General features: G+C 36.6%; 2 protein-coding genes and 1 long non-coding RNA gene across 3 annotated transcripts; 1 reads left to right on the top strand and 2 right to left on the bottom strand.

Moving 5' to 3' along the window:
- Positions 1–4,763: 4,763 nt before the first annotated feature.
- Positions 4,764–5,369, top strand: LOC104896039 (hypothetical protein). The gene has a single exon (XM_010682722.3). The coding sequence runs from the start codon at positions 4,764–4,766 to the stop codon at positions 5,367–5,369; it is 606 nt and encodes a 201-aa protein (XP_010681024.2).
- A 940-nt stretch (positions 5,370–6,309) lies between these two features.
- LOC104896038 (ATP-dependent RNA helicase DEAH11, chloroplastic) lies at positions 6,310–14,872 on the bottom strand. Its single transcript, XM_010682721.4, has 3 exons — positions 13,934–14,872; positions 9,993–13,146; positions 6,310–7,706 (listed from the first exon to the last, which is right to left on the bottom strand). The coding sequence occupies exons 1-3, from the start codon at positions 14,723–14,725 to the stop codon at positions 6,487–6,489; spliced, it is 5,166 nt and encodes a 1,721-aa protein (XP_010681023.2). The 5' UTR covers positions 14,726–14,872; the 3' UTR covers positions 6,310–6,486.
- Positions 14,873–20,674: 5,802 nt separating this feature from the next.
- On the bottom strand, positions 20,675–22,178 carry LOC125499022 (uncharacterized). The gene is made up of 3 exons (XR_007275684.2): positions 21,713–22,178; positions 21,018–21,197; positions 20,675–20,941 (listed from the first exon to the last, which is right to left on the bottom strand). It is a non-coding gene; the product is annotated as an uncharacterized LOC125499022 (long non-coding RNA).
- Positions 22,179–22,285: the final 107 nt, after the last annotated feature.

Below are 22,285 nucleotides of genomic sequence, written 5' to 3'. Positions count from 1 at the left end.
ATAATTTTATTATAAAATAACAATCAAGCCTGTACACGAACTTTTCGAGCCGAGTTTGGCCTAGTCAGGCTCAACCACTTAAGGTCTCAAGCTGAGCTTTGATCAAGTCGAGCCCAAACTATTGGCGAACAAGCCTAACTCATTATAACCCCGTATATGGGTCATAAAAGGAAAAATAAAATATTAGTTTATTGACATATAATATTGAAGTTACTACTGTGGGACTATTTCAAAAATAGAAAGAAAGTAGGAAAACTAACAAAAGACAACTCAAATAAAAAAGGTGGGTAAACTAATAAAAAGAAGAGGGAATAACTTAACATATTACAAACTAGTCTTATATGCATGAGATGCATACATTAATTTCAAAACTTGATATTCTATTATATAGTCCCTCTGTAATATAGTTACTATTACACTTAAAATGTGAAAGATTAATATTTAGATGAATTTAGATATATTAATTCGCTAATGTAAAAAACTAGCAAAGGTTGTGAATGATTTTAATACCAATTTTTGTGAGAGAATTTTGAACGATAATAATTTCCGTAATGAGTTGGTTTGACTAAATCAAAGAGTATAAAAGGTAATCAGTGTTTCAGACTTTTCAGGTGGACGTCATGTATGTCATATTCTCTTATAAATAAAGGTTAAGATATTTTGTCCATTTAATTTTTTGATCAACATATTTGATTCATATACCATTTTTAACTTGTTTAGAATGGCAAGTTGAAATGAGAAAGGGTTCTTAAATTGTTTTCTTTTGTACTTTCTCCTCCTAGAATAGTCTAAACATTTTCCTTTTATGTTTGTTCCAAATTAATTTGAACACTTTCATTTTTTACGTGGTCCCACTATTTATGTATTATTTCTTTCACACTCATTTGGTCCACACTCTACCTTTTATTAATAAAAAGTTATCCAACTTTCTCTCTCCTCTAATAAAAAGTATCCCCACCAATGTCTATCACATCTACATATTTAAAATAAAATAACATTTAATAATCAGACTACAACTTATCGCCTTAAAATACGTGTCTCAACAAGCGTTTAGATCTTTCTGGGACGAATGGAGTAATTTTTTCATTTCATTAAATCATTAAGAGTAATTTAGTATTTTCAGAAAAAGGATAAGATACACCATCATTCTCCTATTTTTTTATATAATAGAGATAATTCACGCATGTCGAGTTAAACCAACTCATGTACATATAGGCTTTAAAATCAATCCAACTTAAAGTTTAGAATTTCTGAAGGTATATCTATGTAGCCACCGATTTCAATTCTCGTGTATATAAGACAATCCATTTACCGGCCCAACTTATGAGAAGGGGGTGAGATATCTTTTAAAATAAACCGTGTTTGAAGTTTGAACGTACATTTTTTTTTTCTTTCAGAACATGAAAATTTTTCAAAGCAAGAGGTTGACCTATATAGACTGACCATCATTTTCAATCTCTTTCCATATATGTGTTGATTATATGGATAGATTCGTTTTTTCATCCAAGTCCTCTTGTTGACAATTTCTTAGCAATTTCCTCCATTTTTTAACAATTTGTTGACCATATTATCATGTCTTAGATTACTTCCTCTCTTTTTTTAACAATTGTACCTAAAAGAATGGCACGTATATACTACTTTTTTAGACTGTGAACGACGACACCAGATTAAAACGAAAGATGAGATATGCGATTAAATTACTTAACTTTACCAATATAGCCAATATAATTGCCTTACTTCGTCCCAAAGATGAGACTAGGAGCATTGCGTGCTCAAATGATTTAGAGTAATTTTTATTGTATATGTCATATGTTGAAAGTATTACACAAAGTACATTTGACGAGAAAACAATTCCCAAAAAGAAATGGTAAAAGTAATTCAAAAACATCCCAAAAAAGAATATGGTATAACTATTAAAAGACGGAGGTAGCTAGTATATCGTGTAACAAGAATTGTTAAATTATAAATGCTCAAGATAGAATACTAAACTTGGCCTATTGGAAAGGATTACACTTTTCAACGTCAACGTTGGGATTTCAATCAGAGCACGTTAGAAGAGGGGATCTTCGCCTTTAAACAGGCATATACTCATAAGTGGTTAGATTATGGAATATATGATATATATTGCTAGTGGGAAAATAGGCTAAACTAATCAAAAATTGCACCAGAGTGGTTCAGGGCGGAGTAGTGAGAAACATGAACTAGTTCGGTTCACAACCAAATCAGTTTACACACATAAGTGATCCGGTTTGCAGCGAATCATCGAATCTGTTAGTGTAGTTAACTAATCCGATTTTCAGCTCCGGATGAATTAAGTGTAAATTGAATTAAATAAAAATTCAAGCCTTAGCTTCATCACAATATCTCACCACACCGGCCACCAGCTAGTTTCATTCTGACAAAACAGAAATTATAGCTCGAAATTGCCAAGTTTTATATGTTTATCAACATTCAATATAAACAATATTATCTAAGAATAAATAATATTACAAATAAATCATTGAATTGTTTTATACTAGTACTAGTAAATAAGACTACAAAAACGGAAATTACATCAAATAAATTACACAATAAAAATATGCAGAAAAGAGACAAGACAAAACTAATAAATTTTAAAAAAAATGTAAACGAAAATGGCGGTACTATCACTAAGTTAACAAAAAATCAACAAGATAAAGTTAAAATTAAGAACGAAACTGATCAAAACGAAAAACTAATAACACTAGAAAAACGAAAAAACAACTAATAAATTAATTAAAATGCAAAGCAATAAGATGAATTGAAAGTCAAGAACAAAACCTAATCAAAACAAAATCAAAAAGATTAATTAGAGAACGGAAAAATTCAGAAATTACAGAAGGAAATGAAATTAAGGGCCTGGAGACGGATTCAATAATCCATTACTTCTTGTTTGATTTGGGTATGGGTTGACCATTACCCTTATTTAAGGGTAACTCAAACTCCCAAAATGTTACCTTTCAAATTAGAGGAGTAACAAAATCATTTTCATTCGCTTATAAGTGATTTCTTTCCATTGTTAAACCAAACACCCAATAAAAGTAACAATGATTGCTACCATTCCCCCTCTCTACTTGGTTTCATTCCCTTTCCATTCCTCTATTTGAACCAAACGCCTCCTAAGAACGAAACTTTTAAAACCTCAAACCCTAGATCCAATGGAGCATGGAGAGAAGAGATTGGGCGACTAAGCGATGATAGTAGTGGTTGTTGTCGTCGGTGGTGAAAGCAAAGGCGAAGATGGTGGTGGTTGGGTGACGAGAAACGGCGAGTGTGGATGAGTGATGGCCAGCGTGGAAGCAAAGGAAAAGATGAGAAAGGGTGTTGCTCTTGAGTGAGAGAGGTTGTCGGCACTTGACGAAAGCGAAGATGAGAGAAGGTAGTGATTTAGGGTGAGAAAAGAAGAAGAGGATTGAGGAGTAAGGACTTAGGAGTGAGGAAATAGGACACCGTAAGTGGCTGAGAGAGGGTGCGTGAGGAAAGAGGAAACAAGGGTGACTTATACTAAAAAGGTGCAATTTGGACCAACCTTGAGTGGATCAGTTAGCCTCTGTTCTTTTGAAATGAACTGAAGTCAATTAAACTGAACTGAACTGAATTTGTCTATACTATACTGAGCTGGACTTAATTTGTTTGTACTTTACTGAACTGAATGAAAACTGTGATAGGAAACTAAGGAAAACAAACTGAATTGAAATTTCCAGAATTGAACTGAATTTGTCTTAAATGAACTGAAATGAATTTTTAATTCAGTCCAAAAGAACTTAGCCTAATTTAGGTTGCCACAAAAACTAAAGGATCAATTTTTGTTAACTGATTCGGCTTATCACCCCCACCAAGTTAGTTAATTGATCCTTTTCTTTGCAAATAAAATCACTAACTCAACTGATTCGGTTCAAGACCCCGGCGGATCAGTTCTTTAGTATCAGTTAGAATTTTTTTTTTCCAATAGTGTATTTTCATATATATACTAGTGTTATTGTTTTCTATTAGAGCGTGTATTAGTAATTTAGGGTGGATGCCAAGTCATATCCTATTTTCTTATACTTACTGTACTTGCTCCGTCTCATATTATTTGTAACGTTTCTCCGGACACGCTTGCCAATGCATAAGTTTAATCATTAATATTTTAATTTCTTGCAAGTAAAAATTTCAAAAACTTGATATATTGAAGGCTTGAAGCCATATATCGAGATGAACCTAAAAACCCAAATGACTTTATCTTTTTCCTTGTTGAATTCACAAAAATGTTTGTCAAACAAATTCACGAAATATTGTTAAACATAAATGAATGAATAGTGTAAAAGTTAAATGATTCAAATATTTTGAAATTAAGAAAGTAGAATAGTGATATACCTAAATTGAAATTGAAGGACTAACACAAATGCCTAAGTTCCCAACTTTTTCCATAATTTTCATGTAGTGGAATCTTTCAATTATTTAAAGTAAAAGTTGTAACGTTTTGTCAATGCTATGCATCCCACACACGCAAGTAAAGCATTTTCTCCCCATCAAACCCAAAAAACAATTCCCACCATTTCTTGCGGCACCCACTTTCTTCTCAACCACCCTTTTAACTTATAACTGCATCAACACAATATAAAAACTAAAAACAACAGAAAGAGAAGAAAATTCTGTTTCTTTCACGCCTCAAACACAGAAATTGCTCTGTTATGTGTAAATATTTAGGATGACCAGAACCCAAAATTCAGAGCTAAACTGAACTGAACAGGAAGCAGTCTTCAATGGCTAATTGCGCGACGCTGAAGAATCAACAGTTGTTCAATATAAAAGGGTTTGACGAGAATGATTTGATGATGAGAGTTATGCTGTCACAAAAACCAGGACATAATGATCTTATCCAAAACTGTGATCTGCCTCCTCCTACAAAGGTCATTTCTGGGTTGTCTGACAATGTAACAGTTATCAGTCCCATGAACAGAAAAAAAATACACAACTTTGTAGGTGATCATCATCATGTTGAGGATGATGGGAGTGCAAAACTGGGGCTTCTGAAGGCACTAAGGTTGTCTCAGACACGAGCACGCGAAGCAGAAGCCAAATATGAGGCGATCATCAAGGAAAGAGACGCGCTTGGCTATGCTTTCGTGCAAGATTCGATGCAGATTTTCGCATACAGGCAGTTTGTGAGGTTGCTTGAATTCCAAGTCTCACAGTTTGAGCAGCAGAAACAGCAGCAACAGGAGTTGTATGATTGTGGGAAGAGAAAACATGGAGAAGAGGGTGATGATGGAAGTGGAAGTAATGGGTTAACATTGTTGATAACTATGGCTTTCTGTTTGGGGATAGCTGGGGTTGGATTTGCCATTGGTTGCAAATACTTCTATTAGTTTTGTTGTGATTTCTTCCTCTCTGTAACAACATGGTTGTGTAATTTAAACGTGGGTTTACTAATTCTGGTGGGTTGTAAGTTGTAATTGGTTGAAATTTCAATGATAACATATGCTTTCTCTGTTTTCTGCAAGAGAATAACTATTAGTCAATTTGGCGAATTTATTCTATGATTGAGCCTTTTCCTTTATAAGTAAATGCTTCTAGGTGCCAAAAATTGACATCCTAACAGATAATATAACTAAATTGGCATTATTCATTGCATTTTTTATCTCATCCACTCAACCCCGTAAATTGTGATATACTTCCATGAGATAAGTGAATTTGTTTCTTGAAAGGTATATACTTTTGAGCTAATTTAACCAAATTCGATAAACTTCCTATATCCATTCTCATATCACAAATCTGGTATCACCTCACCCGCCATTGCTCAAGATAAACTTCATTTGGACTGGATGCATAGTACTTAGTGTTTTCTTTCAGAAGTATGTTCGAGTTCATGTCGGTCTTGTTAGTGATAGTTATTTCCGTTTGGTTGTATTAGCATTAGGTTGTACTTCAATTTTCAATTGATGCAAATTATCTTGATGTCAAAAAAAAAAAAAAAAATCTGGTAACAATAAGTTACTTTGATCTTCACCACATTTTGTGACTTCTCCAATCTCTAATTCTCTATCAAGATTCAAGACAACCTTATATATGTTGGGGGTGAAGGAAGAACAGTTAAAATTAACTTTAGAGTTAGCTGACAAAAATGAGGATCATTTTCTGATTAGTTGTTGAGAATCTAACTAGACTAAAAACATGGGATGAAGAACAAGAGAAAACAGAAAAGCACACAGTTGGACACAACATATCCGCGACAAGCACAATCTGTTGCATACAACATTATGACAGTATAACATATCGACACAACATATTAGTCTGAACTCTGAAAGATTATACTAAACCTGTACGAACAGATGTTATATATCATTATAACAGCACTCACGATATTTACATAGAAAACTGCAGCTAATAGCCTAATACGTATGAGCTATACATATGGACGGACATGTACAATGTGCTGAACTAAACAAAGCCTCTAATAGATATACACCCCGAAAATACCAACTTTCATGTGATTCCGTGATGAATGTTCCTTAAGTGACTATAACACTCGTCACTATCATCGAATGACTCCAAGCAGACCCAACATAGATGCTTCCCGCATTTACATTCAACGTGATTGCATCCCTCGGCCTTTTCAATAGTATGGCCACATGTCGTACACCTCTTAACATACTCTTCCTTCCCTCTCCACCACTCCCGTAAAGATGAATCTGGATCTTCTTTGTATTCCTTGTACTTGTCACATGATAAGTAAGGGTGGTACTCTAAATGGCATTTAGTACAAGTCTCTGCGTAGCAAGCCCCACAAATAAAAGGCTCCCCTGACTTGCTTGGATCAGCCACCTCATAAACAGAAGGGCAATCAGGTGAAGGACAGAATCTGTACTTACCACCACTATATGACACAAATGCCCTCACTGAAGCTATAAAAAGTTCATCCAGCTTTTCAGATGACAACAGATATTTCAAGTCAACAAGCCAAAGGGGGATACCACAGCCTTCATGGGCACAACAAATGGGGAAACTATCAACATTTTTTATTGCAGACTCACATTGTTCCACTAAACATGATTTGCAGAACACATGCATGCAGCTTTCAAGCTGATGTGCATCCTCAACATCGCACAAACAAATCGGGCAGGCCTTTCCATTAGTAGCACTAGCTTCGCTTGTACCACCACTTGCCTGTGCTACCTCATTAACAATCTCCTCCACCTTTTGCCTTGCCTCTTTGGGACCACAAATGGAAATGACATGACGACGTGTATCCAGAGTGAAGATGGCATCAGATACCTTCTCCTTCAGCCCGTAGAGGTCTGGGCCAAACCTTTTGACAACTTCCTTCATCAGGTCATGAGGCAATTCAGCTCCACGTAGATGGATCTCCAAGTGCCTGTTTTTATGGAGGTTAAGAATGCGCTGGATAAATTGCTCCTCTGCCACACCCACCTTAGCAGAAGGCCCAATCATTCTCACATTAAGGTTCTGCCTATCAAAATACACGTAGATTCCCCTTTCTTGCTCAAGAGATTTCATCAAAGTGATACCATCTTTAGAAAATAACATCTGTAGAACAGCAGGTGTGAGGCTGGCATGATTGACTACCTTCCCTTTCATCAGCTGTTCCAAAGGCCTTCTCAATTCGGCTACGACTTTTGTAGCTGTTGCTGATATCTTCACCCGATAAGAGCCATTGGCATTCTTATCCAAAGTGCATTCAGTACCTGAATATCAAGTAGATCATAACAGTGAATTCGAAGTACAGGGGCATATTACAAGGATAACAGCTTCTAGCTAATGTAAGTCACTGACATTAATAAATTACAAATAGGAAATATGCAATTTACATGATACAAAAGAGATTAAGAGCAGGAAGCTCAAAACTGAAATTTACATGCAACCAAACTTTACAGGAAAAGGCTCACAATGACATTTTTCAACATGTGAATCACGCAGGCCATTGCAGGGGGAATATCACAAAACATGCGACAAAATATGTAGAGAAATAAAAGAACATCCTTAAACAAAACTGCAACCTATTATAGGACATCCACAGAAGGAAAACATGCAAACGTTTGTGTGACCAAGGGAGTAGACCTTGACCTTTCCATCCAGGTATTGAGCCTATGAATCCTCCTATTCAGGGAGAATCATCATCCTCTACATCCTTCCACTAACTCTATAAAGTGGATGCCAGGTAAGTTATGAACCAACTTCAACATGATTATATCATCATATATACGTACACACTTCAACTTAGATTCAATCTACTCACTTTAGCATTTCCACATATCCTTGTGGATCATAATTTCCCTATTGGACTAACAAAATCAAGTTAGAGATCAAAAGCGTGACAATCCTTGAACTTTGATACTCCACCTCTTAATATCTTTCATAATTAGTCGATTGTACAAGGCTCTAAGTGGCCAACTATCTAACAAACTCGAATCTATATCCTTTAAATCCAAGCGACATAATTGCTGCAAGGTCCCAGAAACTTGCATTAAGGTAATTTGAGTCACACAAAAACCAATTGGAGATCACACAATCAATAAATGATATTTTTATTATCCACAATCAAATTACTAAAAGCAAGCTCGCAACAAATTCTCAAGGAAACAATTAAACATGTAGACTTCACTATTTTCACCTTAATTTCCCTCGCTTATTATAACTGGTAGTCTCTCCATCAACAAATTATCCACATATTAGGTTTGAGCACACAGGTAAAGATAAGTAGAAGCGAAGTGTAATCTATTTTGCAAGCAGGGGATTAAGTACTAAGTAGTACTAAGAATAGAAGGATTCTTGTGGAGCAACATTAACTGCAAGAGAGAGTCTTACCGGGGGTTCAATTGGGTTGGATTGAGGAAGAGAATTAAGTAAAAAGGTGTGGATTTCATTGGTGGGAGACCGAGAGGGAGGGGAGAGAGAGAGTTAAATGAAGGAATAATACCCACATGCTGTGGGTAATGGTAATGCAATTGATCCGTTTAAGGTAGCATGAAGATAGTCTGTGGACAACCAAAACAGCCAGAAGATCAATTGAAGACAAAGGGATTATGAACTCATGTGGACTTACCCTGACTAATTTTTAGTTGTAATATAAACTTCGTATCCATATCCAAAACTTAATATTATGAAAATAGAGAGAACAAAGCCTTTGTCTTCTATGTCATATCTTCTGCTTTAACTATATACAACTAAGTAGTGTTATATCCAAGAGCTTAGCATGATTAAGTGATAGCATTACTTAAACATGGCATAGGTATGAGTAATACAATTGGCTAATATTGGCAGTAACACAGCTCCCTTATGAACTCTAGTAATATAACTCAAATTTAATTCACTTTAAGTTTAGTAACCATAGTTGTGCCTCAAAACATACACCACAGGCTACACATACATCAAACATGGATAAGACAAATATTTGGCTTCAGTGCTGGCACCTTGCTGACAAACTAAATTCTCATCCATAGTGGGAATACAGCTTCAATAATCAAGTGTCTGACATCAATAATTTGATGCTTCTCTTTCTATTCAGCCAGTAAAATCTTAAAATCCACAGTACAACTTCATGTACTTTTTTAGCAGTTTTGAGCACTATAATTGAGGTAAATCTTGTTAAGATATCTAAACATCAAGTGGAAGAGGAGGAAGTGTATCGATGAAGCTTGTTACAGACAATATATAATCGACTCAAAGCAATGGAGTTCATAGGATATGTTCCTGGCTGCAATTGAAATTCCAGGTTCCAACGAAGAAGGTAATAGAAATGCCGTTTCATTTACTTAAGCTAAAAAATTCAAATAAGTCGTCTGAATCAAAATACAAAAATTCATAAAAGAAACCAAGCTAAAACATAAGATCAGGAGAAATAAACATAAAAGAATAAAGATGTTAGAAGCAAATGCGAGTCAAATTGATATTAGACAGCATTAAATCAAAAGACCAAGGCAGAAAGAATCATGAACAAATAAGCGAAGCAAGTGTCGTGGTTCTATCCATACCTCTTAGACGGTTGAACCTGGCCACCAGTGAATCAAGATCTCTCTTGATTACGAAGTACACGGAGGATGAGCAACACACCGAAGTGTGAAATAGTCGTTGGCATTGTACTTTCTGCCATGACAGAAAACCAGGTAAAGCCTTACCTTCAATCTGCTCTAATGCCTTCGCTGCCTCCAAGTGAAGCCTTCCATCAAAAGTAACCAAAGCTCTCATAAAAGCATTTTTGGGCTCTGGCTGAAACACCATAACTCTGCAGAAATTACTCTGTGGGCTTCCTTTCGGCATGAAAGCAGAAATCTCTTTGAACAGAGCTTCTTCACAAGCACGGCATGCTGGATCCTCCACAGCATCTCCCCTGACCAAAAAGAAGTCCAGGATTTTTCGATCTGTAGCACTCCTCAATGCCCGTAAAATTTCAGGTTCAGATGCTTCCTTATCTATCCCACTTATCACAACAGAATTGAGGTACTTAGCACTAGCTTCACATCGAACGTACCTCTCTCCAATCTGCAAATTAGAGATCTGTGAAACCATGAGCTCAACATCAAGCACCTCACATTTAACAATCGCAAAGCCTTTACTGATCCTACGTGGCCATGACAATTTTGCTCTGACAGCAGGAAACGAAAATGCTCGGTCTACTCCAAATGTTGTCCTTGAAAGATTCATTCTAAGCAAAGAACCATTAAACTCAATATTGTTCAACTCAGCTGCCCTTTTTGCAGCATCAGGCGTCACAAATGTGATACTGCCCCACTTCTCTCTCTCTTCGGTCTCTGAACCATGAATAGCAGATTTATGGACGGCACATATTCCTGAGGCACAATTTTCAATCAACAATACAAGCTCCTTGTCATCAACAGAATTGATATTGGGATGGTATACATCAACAGTCAAACATCTCTTTTCAAGCTCCAGATGCTTAATTTCAGCTCCAGACCCGAATAGTGCAACAGGTGGGAACATACCAGGACCACCATGATACAAGCATTTCTCCATACATTCATTCTGTAATGACCTTTTTTCGAAATCCAGAGCATCCTTGACATGATTGGAGACCTTCTCAATGTCGTCTGAAGAAGTAAATAACCGAATTTCATCCTTATCACAGTCAACTTCAATACTTATTCTTTTATCCCCACAGATAGTCCGCAGTCGTGACACTAGACCAGTTAGACCATAATTGTACTTCCCACAGAACTTTTTAAGAAGAGTTTTGCCAAAACCAGATAATGTCATCACCTGTAGCTTTTGGCTTCCCAATTCAGATACATCATACAAAGGAGGAGGAGTAAGAGCAGATAAAAACTCCTTGTCAAATGTAGTAACGCATGTCAAATACTGACAGGATGTTGATATTAGTTCACCAAAGACCACCCAATCAGGTTTCTTATTGAACATCAGCAGAGAACAGGCAGGATGAAGCTGCACATACTGCCCAGACAACGCCACTTTATAGCCGAGCTGATCACTGCCAGAGTACACTGCCACATTTTCAGCAAGGGAAGCAAGAATGGCCTTTTTAAGATTCCCATCATGCTCCGTGACTTTCTCAGGTGTCCAATACCAGTAAGTCGGTACAATTAGACAAAGTTCATTTTTAAGAGAGTTCTCCCATTCACATACAGCATCATGACATCTTTGCATCGATTTGGCATTGATGCTGTTATACCAGCACCACTGATTCCTTCCCTTTCCCAAAGGAATTTCCTCCCACGCTTTGTAAACAGAGAGCAAAGTAAAGAGATCCCCGTTCTGATGACAGAAAGGCACCTTGAGACGGTCAGACTTTAGCTTATCTGCATGATTACCAACTCGACAAAATATGCTACTGGCATTAGCCATAACTGCCGCAAGAACTACACCTTCTTTTTTCAGGCCCAATCTGAAGCAGCCAAGAATTAGTTTACCTAAACGAGGCTCTATCCCCAATTTAACCAGAGAATGACCAAGGTCAGTCAATTTGAAGTTACCACTTTCCAAAGTAACAGCTCCCAACTGCACAAGATTTCGGAGAGCAATATCAATCGCTTCACTCGAGGGAGCATCAATATAGTCAAAATCACAAACATCTTCTACGCCCAACGCCATAATTTTTAAGGCAGCAACACCTAGGTGAACTCTACGAATCTCAGGTTCTTGCTGGGCAGCCATCCGATTAAATTCGTCCTGCGAGTAGAGCCGATAACAGCATCCTGGTTCAGTTCTCCCAGCACGACCAGCTCGTTGGTTAGCAGAACTCTTGCTGATCCAGCATACTCTCAAAACGTTCATGCCAGAATGAGGTTCAAACATGCTTTCTTTGGCCATGCCAGAATCAATAACAAACTTGACTCCTGGGATTGTCAATGATGTTTCAGCAACATTTGTCGCAAATATAACTTTTCTTTTCCCTTGGTAATCCTGGAATACCTTCGACTGCTCTTCATATGAAAGTTTGCCATGTAATGCCAGAGGAACCACATCAGGCACAGCCAACATTTCAGAAGCCCATTCGACTTCCATAGCAGACGTCAAAAAAGCAAGAATGGTTCCTTCTTTCTCGGTTCTATGGATCTCAGTCACCAATCTTACAACATCAGATACATAGGGGGCCATATTACCAGCAGATACAGCGACAGGCTGAGAGGTTCCATCAGGGAAGCATGGGACATATTTCACATCCACTGGGAAATTTCTGCCGGCCACCGAAAACATTCCACATCCAAAGAAATATTCTGAAAGTTGCTTAGCATCAGCTGTTGCAGACATGATAATAAGCCTCAAGTCAGGCCTAAGAGGAAGCAATTTCTTAAGCATTGCCAAAAGAAGATCAGTGTTTAGGGTTCTTTCATGAGCTTCATCAACAATAATGCAGGAAACCCCATTTAACATCCTGTTATTAATAAAGTGCTGTAATAAACAGTGGTCTGTCATATATAGTAGCTTGCCATCAAATTTCTGGTGGGATGAATAATACCGACAACAGCTAATAGAATCAACTTTATAGCACCCATAACTCTCTTCTTGAACTCTACGTTCCAGTGAAACAGCCGCAATCTTTCTTGGCTGAGTGCATATGAGAGATTTATCAGCAACTACACCTGAATCAGCGAGAAACTGTACCAACTGGGTACTCTTTCCTGATCCAGTCTCCCCGATCAATACCATAATCTGTTAATGTAAGCCAAATCAAAAACACATTGTTATAATTGTTATAAGCTAGAACACACATAAACACTCGCATATCTAACACACTTTCCAATACCACGGTACCCCCTTATTTTCCCTAAAGTTTCTTCCCTAAATATATTGTTATAACTTATAACAGCTCAAGCTGGAGAGTTTCTAGTAAGGGCAATTATAACATTTTTTATTTCCAATATTTTTCATTCAATATTACCCCTATCCCTCGTACCAATTCCTTATTCTCTTCCCTACCTCACATACCCAACATCTTGTGAGTTCTGCAAAAGTTTAGGTGCTAATATAGTAATATATACCTCAAATCACCCTATTTCTAACAAGATGGATAAGAAGATGCAATATAGAAATTTAATTAAAGTATCCATAAGGGTATTTTAGTAAATCTGTTACTTTTTACAGCATATTCACAAACCAAACAACGTATGAAATAACTAACACTGTGATACTTGTAACTATGATTAATTTCTCACACTCAAACACAAAATCTAGCCATGTACCAAACAACCCCTTAGGTAGATAAACTTTCCTAAACTTAGGCTATGTTCTGAATTAATAAAAATTCAGTTGAGTTCTTTTCAGACAAATTCAGTTCACTTCAGTTCATGATAATCTGGTTTAGTTCAATTAATTTCCTCTCAAATTAAGTTCAGTTGAGACAAATTAAGTTCAGTTCAGTTCACACAAATTAAGTTCAGTCAGTCCAAAAGAACAGAGCCTTAATACTGATATTAGATAAAATTAGGTGAAAATTCACCTGCTGAGACATGATATGCCGGAGGATTTCCCTTCGATAAGCATAAATTGGCAAACCATGCTCGAATCGTCGAATTTCCCTCATAATAACATGATAAATCCTAGGCCAATCAAGGCCATTGTTGAACTGAAACAGTAAAATCTCATCATCTTCTTTTTCCTCCTCAATAAGCCTCGATAAACAGCGAAGAGCAGCCTTAAACTCCAAAATCCTCCTAAAAATCATCTCCTTTTCACCCCTTAATCCCTCCTTCTTCTTCTTCAACTTCTCGAAAAGCGGCAACGGTTGTTGTTTCCTCATAGCAACTGAAACGACGTCGATTTCTGTATCTACACTCTTCAATTTATCCTCCCATTGTGTAACTATCTCACCAGAGTCTAAACACTTTAGCTTGTCCAAAAACAAGGGTTTCAACCTACAATTAAGCTCGACCACGTCAGACGAAACGTCGACGTTTCGAATTAGAACAGGAGTCAGATTATGCTCGCCGGAGAAAAGCGATTCCCAGAATTTCACAACGGCTTCGCGAGCGCAGGTCCACTCAACGAAGTAGAGAAGAACAGCAGAAGATTTCAACTGGAAAACGACGTCGTAAGGGCAAGTTTCGCAGTATTTGAAAATCAAACTTTTGACAACAGCAGAGTGTAAGGTGTCGTGAGGGGATGGACAAAGCTTGACGATGAAATTAGGGCGGCTACGAGTTTCCGGCGGCCTAACTCGGGAATAATTGTGATTCCGGGAAGAATATGACGTCGTATCTTGAATGGAGGAGTGATGATATACTTTAGCCATGGTAAAACTTGGAAGAACGAGAAAAAGAGGGAAAAAAAAAACCCTTGGAATTAAGAGGAAGAAGAGTAAAGGTGAAGGTAAAAAAGGGGTTTTAGAGAGACTGAAGGAGAAGAGAGAGAGACAGAAGAGTGTAGCAGGAGAGTAATTTGTCGTTTTCAATTACCTTTTATGAGTAGGATTTTGATTTGATGGGGGTTAAAAAGGGGCCAATTGTTAAGGGTTTATCTTTATCTGTTGTCGTCGTTTTTTTATCTAACTAGTTGTTGGCCCGCGCGCTATCGCGCACGGCCCCCCAAGAAAGCGAAAATTATTACGAATAGCTCTATAGAAATATAAGTGAATTGGATTTGAGGTGTTTCAAAGTATATGAATGTATAGATAAGATAATAAGGCTATTAGATTATATTTCTTAAATGCGTTGATTGCAAACCGTTTGATTATCACAAAAATTGCCCCAAGATTCTGTGTTTTCTCTAATTTGCTACATCTATTACAAGCATTAAATCATGCCTAGCAGCAACAGAAATTAGTTTACATTAGGTAGTGATTAACTTTAAATGAAAAATTTATTAACAAGGAGCATTAGGCCGTAGAGCAAAATAGTAAGCAGAAGAACTTGATGATCCTGCATTCTTCGTTGATGACACACCCAAAGCTGTCTTAGACTGTTTATCAAAATTACCTCACCTAGAGCCATGAAGGTGAACACTTTGTGCATCCCAGCACCAAGCATGCTCTTCCATACAACATCAACTCCCAATTTTGACTTCACATCTCAATACCAGCCATCCTTTCATACAACATCAACTCTACACCTTGTGTCTCTCTGAGAATGGTGTGACATTCTTCCTTGCAGATACACCTATTATCCATAAAATCAACTCTAAGATTTTGAGAACAAAGACGCATCCTCATATCACCAAGTACAAAAAATGAGGAGTGAAACCAACTAAAACAGACATGCCTTGATCACTAACTCGAAGCGTCCAACATCAAAGTCTAATGTAGATGGAGTGTATGGTTTAAGGACTTCTTCACCTTAACTATCCTTCCCCTTGTTTGAACACATAAATATAAGTTTCCTTTCTTTGATTGTGACATTGAAACTAATTAAAGTTCAAAAAACTCTATGCACTAAGCAAAGAAAAATCCTTTCAGAGAAGAAGTAATAAGACAACCACAACAACAACAACCAGGCACTCCAAAATGGTTTAGGGTCCGCTAACATGAAACATCGTAAGAATTCCTTTCCGAGACAAATGAAACAATAAACTTATAGGAAAATCACAAAAAATAATGTTACACAAGCAAAATGGTTTTCCTAATCTAGCATTCTAAATAGTCAAACCAACCACAAATGAATCAAGTTACTAAAATTTAATATTATTACAGTATCAAAAATATGCACTGAATTTTTTTTAAAAAAAAAAATCAAAAAGAAGCAATATGAACAATGAATACCTGCAGCTTATGTGTTTTCCAGTGGGAAGATCCAACATCGAAGTAGTAGTAGGAAGTTCAAATGTGAACTTAGCAACATTATGGTTGATTTGGGTGCTGCTTCACAAGCTTAAAATCCTTGAAATTTTCAGGATCCAAACAAACTACGAAATGTACAATAGTAAGCACAAGATGTTTATTTTTTCATGTAGAATACAAAAAAACATAGAGAAACACAAAGAAAAAAATCAATCCTACCGGCCTCTGGATTTCTTCTTACTGGTGAAGAAAGCAAGTGTAGCAATAACAGCAAGAATTGACACACCAATGGATAACATTTGCATCTCCAGGGATTCCAAGAAATCCATTTTTTGGTAGGAGAGCTTTGTTTGAGGCAAAAAAAAGATGGGTAATGAAATTTAAAGGAAAAGAAGGTGTTAGGTGAGAGATTAGACCAAATTAAAACCTAAATTCCACCTGCCTCTCCATCTCTTCCTCTCTCCATCTCCATCTCCCTCTCCCTCTTCCTATCTTCCTCTCTTCCTCTCTCTCCCTCTCTCTCTCTCCTTCTCCATCTCCCTCCATCTCTATCTCCATCTTTTCATCTCCATCTCCCTCTCCCCCTTCCCCTCCCCCTCCCTTTCCATATCCATCTCCCCCTCCCCCTTACCCTCCCTCTCCCTCTCTCCCCCTCTCCCCCTCTCCCTTTTCCTCTCTCTCTCTCCCTCTCCCTCTCCCTATCTTCCTCTCTCCCTTCTCCATCTTAATCTCCATCTCCTTATCCTTCTCCCTCTCCCTCTCTTCCTCCCCTTCTCTCTCTTACTACCTTTCCCTCTCCATCTCCCTATCTTCCCCCCCTCTCTCTCTCCCCCTCTCCATCTCCCTCTCTCCCTCTATCTCTTTCCCTCTCCCTCTCCTCCCCTCTCTCGAGCCATCTGATGAAGCTTAAGCCTGCATGTCGCATGTGTAGTCTAGGTACATTTCCCACACCCTAATAACTGAGAAACATATTATTTGAACTATGCCACCCAACAATAATAACAAATAATAGATGCATGATCAGGTGAACCTAGGATCAATTAGGGGAAGAAAAATCAATTTATACAACATAATGTTAACTATAAAAGAGTAAACCATCACAATATGGAGCTAAAGATACATGTATCGATAATGAGTGAAAAAACATGAATTAAGAGCGACTTACGCAAAGAGTGCCAAGGAATATCTACGCAGGTGATGGGTGAAGTTGAGTAGGCATATATTTACACTGCAATCACAAGTAATATCATAACAGACAATAGAAATGAAGTGTGTATGCCAAAAGATGGCAGGCATACAAGTAGCCAAACGGCAGGAGAAAAAAGAAGAGAGATGTTATATTTATGCATATGTGAAGTACAACTTCAACCAGCCAAAAGATCATTCAACTCACAGATGCCGCTACAGCAAATCCAGTTTTGATTGCATGTCTCCTCTTTGGTTCAGCATTTGAGAAATATTTAAACGAACGCATGGTATTTTTTGGGGTGAGGCCGGGAAGGCGTAGCATATGCGAGAGCAGTTAAAGATAACATCAAGCAAAAAAATGAAGAAAAGATATGAGAAAATTATAACCTCCCTATACTTGATTTTCTCATTCCATCTTCAAGTCAGAGGCTCAGAGCTATCCTTAAAACTCACACCAGATGCCACTTGATATTCATTGGCAATCTAACGAGTCTGGTTTGGTTTCTACTATATAATTGCTTAATCTCAATAATTGTAATTTCACATAAAAATCCATCCCTTAAAAGACAAATGTCAACAAATCACTAAATTCAATTCAGGGTAGTAATAGGACCACAAATGTGGACCTAATAAATTAGTGAAGTAGACTTAAGAAAGAAATCTCTTATAGCAGAAGGGCATTGACAAAAGAGCAAGGCAAGATCATTGCCTGCTCTTTATCAATCACAGGAAAAAGGACCTGAAAGATGGCATAGAGGAATGTGTACATCAGTTCACCAACTTTTTCTTTTATCATGCTCGATCTAGTGAGAAGGCAAAGCTTCTTTCTTTTTCCGTTTGGTGGCTTATATAGAGGAAAAAGGAGCGCAAACATTGGCTAAGGGCCTGTGGCTCCATCACAAAAGTTTATAAGTCACCAAAACTGATGTAAAATCGTCACAACTAAAAAGCTACAAGACTGGATACAATTCAGTATGAAGAGGATGGGAGGAGGGGAGGAGAGGAGGAGGTGAACACCCATGCCCTTAGCCTCCTTACTTTACCGTACCAAACAACTGCAACACCAGCTGAATCCAGCAGAGGTTTTTCCACACCATTTCCAGTACCTACATCCAGAAAGGTTTAATTAGAAGAGTGAGAAAATTATAGCTTCAATACGACAACCTCCTATTCATAGAAAAAACATTAAACAAAAGCAAGATGAACAATGAATACCTGCAGCTTATGTGTTGCCCAATGGGAAAAAACATTAAAAAGAAGCCATTATAGTCTGTTCCTAAAGCCAATGCTTAGAAATACTATTTAACTCATACATAAGGGAACCGTAAACTCATATTGTAGTCAGTATATTTGCTTTGAACCTCATATTCTGTCACAAAAAAAAGGTTCAAAATTACATTTTCAATCATAGGCACGAAAATATGCTAAATTTCTTGAATTACAATGAAGAAGTGAAATACGTGTCGTCATAATATTTCAGTACATGCAGTCATGGACACAATAGCAATGTAACAATTATGCAAGCTGCAATGAAACCATCATCACGTTCAGAACTGTGACTGCAAAAGTAAATATTAATAATTCTGAATGCAATATGGGAGCTGGTTTTAGAAAGAAGAAAAGCATGGAAGTGACTTTTAAGGATATTCAGAGAGTATATATTGAGTCACCACTTTCACAATATTTTCTGATAAGCAAGTTAAATGTCAACAGGTCAGGAATACTTCCTTCCAATATCATCTTCTTTAAACATTTCACAGCGAGTTCCACTGTTTGTGACTCACAGAGTCCAAGAATGAGAGAATAGTGTGTTAAATTATCAGGAATAAAACCCTTGCTTATTAGAGTATTGTATAAAGTAAAGCATTTCGACAGTTCCCGCTGCTTTGAATACCCATGTAATAGAATGTTCTAAGAAGCCAAACTTGGAACAGAATTTTCCCACATCAACTGGAAGGCTTCATGTGATTTGATCATCTGCCCGTTCCTAGAATATCCATCTATAATAGCATTTGCAGCAAGTACGTCAGGATACACCTCTTCCCTCACCATATTTCATAAAAACAGGAAGCAGCCTCTAGATGACCAGCTTTAAATAAAGCATCAATCAGTATTATATTTAGAATTTCATAATGGTGCCATCTTTGCATATCCTCATAACCCATTAGCTGAAATTTTTACATTCGATCAAAAGATACAAACTTTAAGAGTTTTGCATACTGTCAGCATCCCCATTCCCTAAAAATTTAAAAAATCAACAAGATGACAAATTGGTTTTTTGGATTTTTTTTATTGAAAAAAATCACATATAAATCATCTAGTTCAATTCAATAATGCCCATTAAAGAAAAATTTCATATAAAATGAAAAAAAACATAAGAACTCCAAGTAATTTGAGTAAGAATACAACAAAGTTTCAAGCGCCCTAAAAAATAGAACAAGTTAAAGCACAAAATACAGTACACAATATATATATATATATATATATTATATATATATATTATATATATATATATATATATATATGCATATTTTAAAATGACTTAAAGTTAAGAACTTGGATGAAATAGAGAATGAATTTACCAGGAATTTGGGAGTTGTTACATGTTGTGGTAGAAGTGTGAGAACTTGAATTGTTTCCCAGAAATTGGGAGGAATTTAGGTGAGAAAAAACTCGAAAACTTGAGAATTTCCTTGAAAATAAAGATAATTTCTTTAGTGTTGAAAGAAACAAATACGAAGACATATTGACACATTCTCATATATTTCTGATCCAAACAAGAGTAAGAATTGAAAAGCATAAAATGACTTTTCAGAAGGAAGGAAATATAGAAATAAGAAAAAGGGAAAGGGGGAAAACCATAAAAAAAATTCAATAATTCTAGCAAATACCTCGCCCTGAATAAGGCCTAAAATTCTTAAAATAGCCTGAATTTATGATTTTCCTCTCACAAAGGAGCTATGACATAAAATTGATAGCAGTATATGAAAATTTACTATCTCTATCACCGGGGAAGATATGAATATTGTCAAAAAAAGGATATCCACAATGACTACAAAGTGAATACCCTTATGTTATCATATAACTAATACCAATAAACTTTTTTTAGTGCTTGTGCCAGACAAAACATATTGGATAGACAAAATTTAATCAATATGTTGATACGATCTCAGTAATTTCCATTTAGTAATTGTATTTTTGTTGCATTTCTTTAAGCAGAAATCTGTGAGTAGGAAAGCTTAAGCTAACAATCCCGATCTTTGCCCTCTTAACGCTTAAGTATATAAAAACATTTAAAAATTCAACAAAGTACAAAGAATTTAGAACCACCTTTTCAAAATGCAAGAGTATGAAATTCACTGCCTCCTCCAAATGTTGACAATTAGCTTTCACAAATATCAGATAATAGCAAAGGACAACACAAAACAATGTTCTCACAAAATTTTGTTCAATCATCTCACTTTTGCTTTGACTAACCGACTCCAGTTTGTAATGTTTCACTACATCAAGCTACATTGAAGCTGTCAACCAAGCAGTCCATCCATACTCCTATATAGGAAGACATCATGACATTAGACGTCATCAGATGCATAAATCCTTAAAAAGAAAGGCATGCTAATAGTACCATCAATGCTTCTATGTTCGACGGACTTGAATCAAGAAGATCTGCAATTATTTTGACTCGAGCCGATACATCTTTGCACTTAGACAAAAATTTGAAGATGAGAACCAAAACTTGAGGATCAAAGAATTGAGAGCTATTTCACTTGATTTTTTGACGCTCCAGGTGGGTTTTCTATAACACCTACAAATTTATTTTAGATATAACAGTCAACAAGAAGAAATAAAGACTCATATGAAACCTGAAAAGTATCAACATATATAGTATTGACGTTCATATGTACAACTTGAAACGACGACTACGGCAAAACAAAACAATCGAATCAATCAATTAATCGATCAAATAATCAAATCCCTAAAAAATGGAAAAGGAATCAATATTGTATAAGCAAAGGTTAAAAAAAAAAACTCACCAGATAATATACAGTAGAAACCCAAAAATTGAACTAAATTACAAGAGGATGAAGAATAAGTAGAAGAAGTTAGGTATAGTTGCGTAAATTAAAAGGCATAATCATCCTTTTTTTTATTACGTTTGGTTTAAATTAATTGGAGTGAGAATTGAATGAAGTGTAGTAAAATTGGATGCAGGGGATGAGAGAGAAAGAGGGGAAAAAAAGAGGGATGAACAAATTCTTTGTTACTACCATTCATTTGTTTTTTTCGAATTATAGGAGAAGTCTTTGAGAGTAGTATTACCTTCTTCTTCTGCTTGTATAATCCCTTCATATCTACTCTTGATGTCGCCATTTTTGTTAAACTTTGGTGCTTCAGTTTCTCTCTCCTCTCTTTCGAAGTAATTTTGAATCGTGTATTTGTATGATTCTGGAAAATGGCGAGTTATAGAGAATTCGGAAGTGAAAACAAAAGTTTTAGAGTTGAACAATTCTAAACAGATCTATTCAATGTCCATCATGAACGTGAAATTCGAAAGTGAAAACCCTAGAAATTGGGGAAAAGTATGCTAGGGTTTTAAATTGAAGTAACTGAAGAAGTTGTGGTGAGAAACAGGAGAGAGAAGAGACAATTAGAGCAACATACGAAAGCCAGAGAAAGGGGAGAGGAGAGAGACGCAATGAAGAGGATGGAGAAGAGAAGAATCCAGTGGCTTAGATGAAAGCGTAGATGGAGGGCTGAGATGGAAAAGTGGAACTTTCAGGTGACGAAGCAGCCACGTGTGGGTTCATGGGCAGACAGTAATTAGAGGAAGTTGGGAGGGCAGAATTGACCATTCACTGTTACTAAGGAACAGTAGTTTGCACTTCCCACTTT

This window comes from Beta vulgaris, chromosome 6 (assembly GCF_026745355.1).
Source record: "Beta vulgaris subsp. vulgaris cultivar EL10 chromosome 6, EL10.2, whole genome shotgun sequence".
Lineage (NCBI taxonomy): Eukaryota > Viridiplantae > Streptophyta > Magnoliopsida > Caryophyllales > Amaranthaceae > Beta > Beta vulgaris.
This window is presented reverse-complemented; position numbering and strand designations above follow the sequence as displayed.

Excerpts from the sequence above, each read along its gene's own strand:
- LOC104896039 (XM_010682722.3), top strand. The coding sequence starts at position 4,764 with ATGGCTAATTGCGCGACGCTGAAGAATCAACAGTTGTTCAATATAAAA.
- LOC104896038 (XM_010682721.4), bottom strand. The coding sequence starts at position 14,725 with ATGGCTAAAGTATATCATCACTCCTCCATTCAAGATACGACGTCATAT. Across the intron at positions 13,147-13,933 it reads GGCATATCATGTCTCAGCAG|ATTATGGTATTGATCGGGGA; the intron begins GTGAATTTTCAC and ends TTACATTAACAG. Across the intron at positions 7,707-9,992 it reads CAGGTTCAACCGTCTAAGAG|GTACTGAATGCACTTTGGAT; the intron begins GTATGGATAGAA and ends CTTGATATTCAG.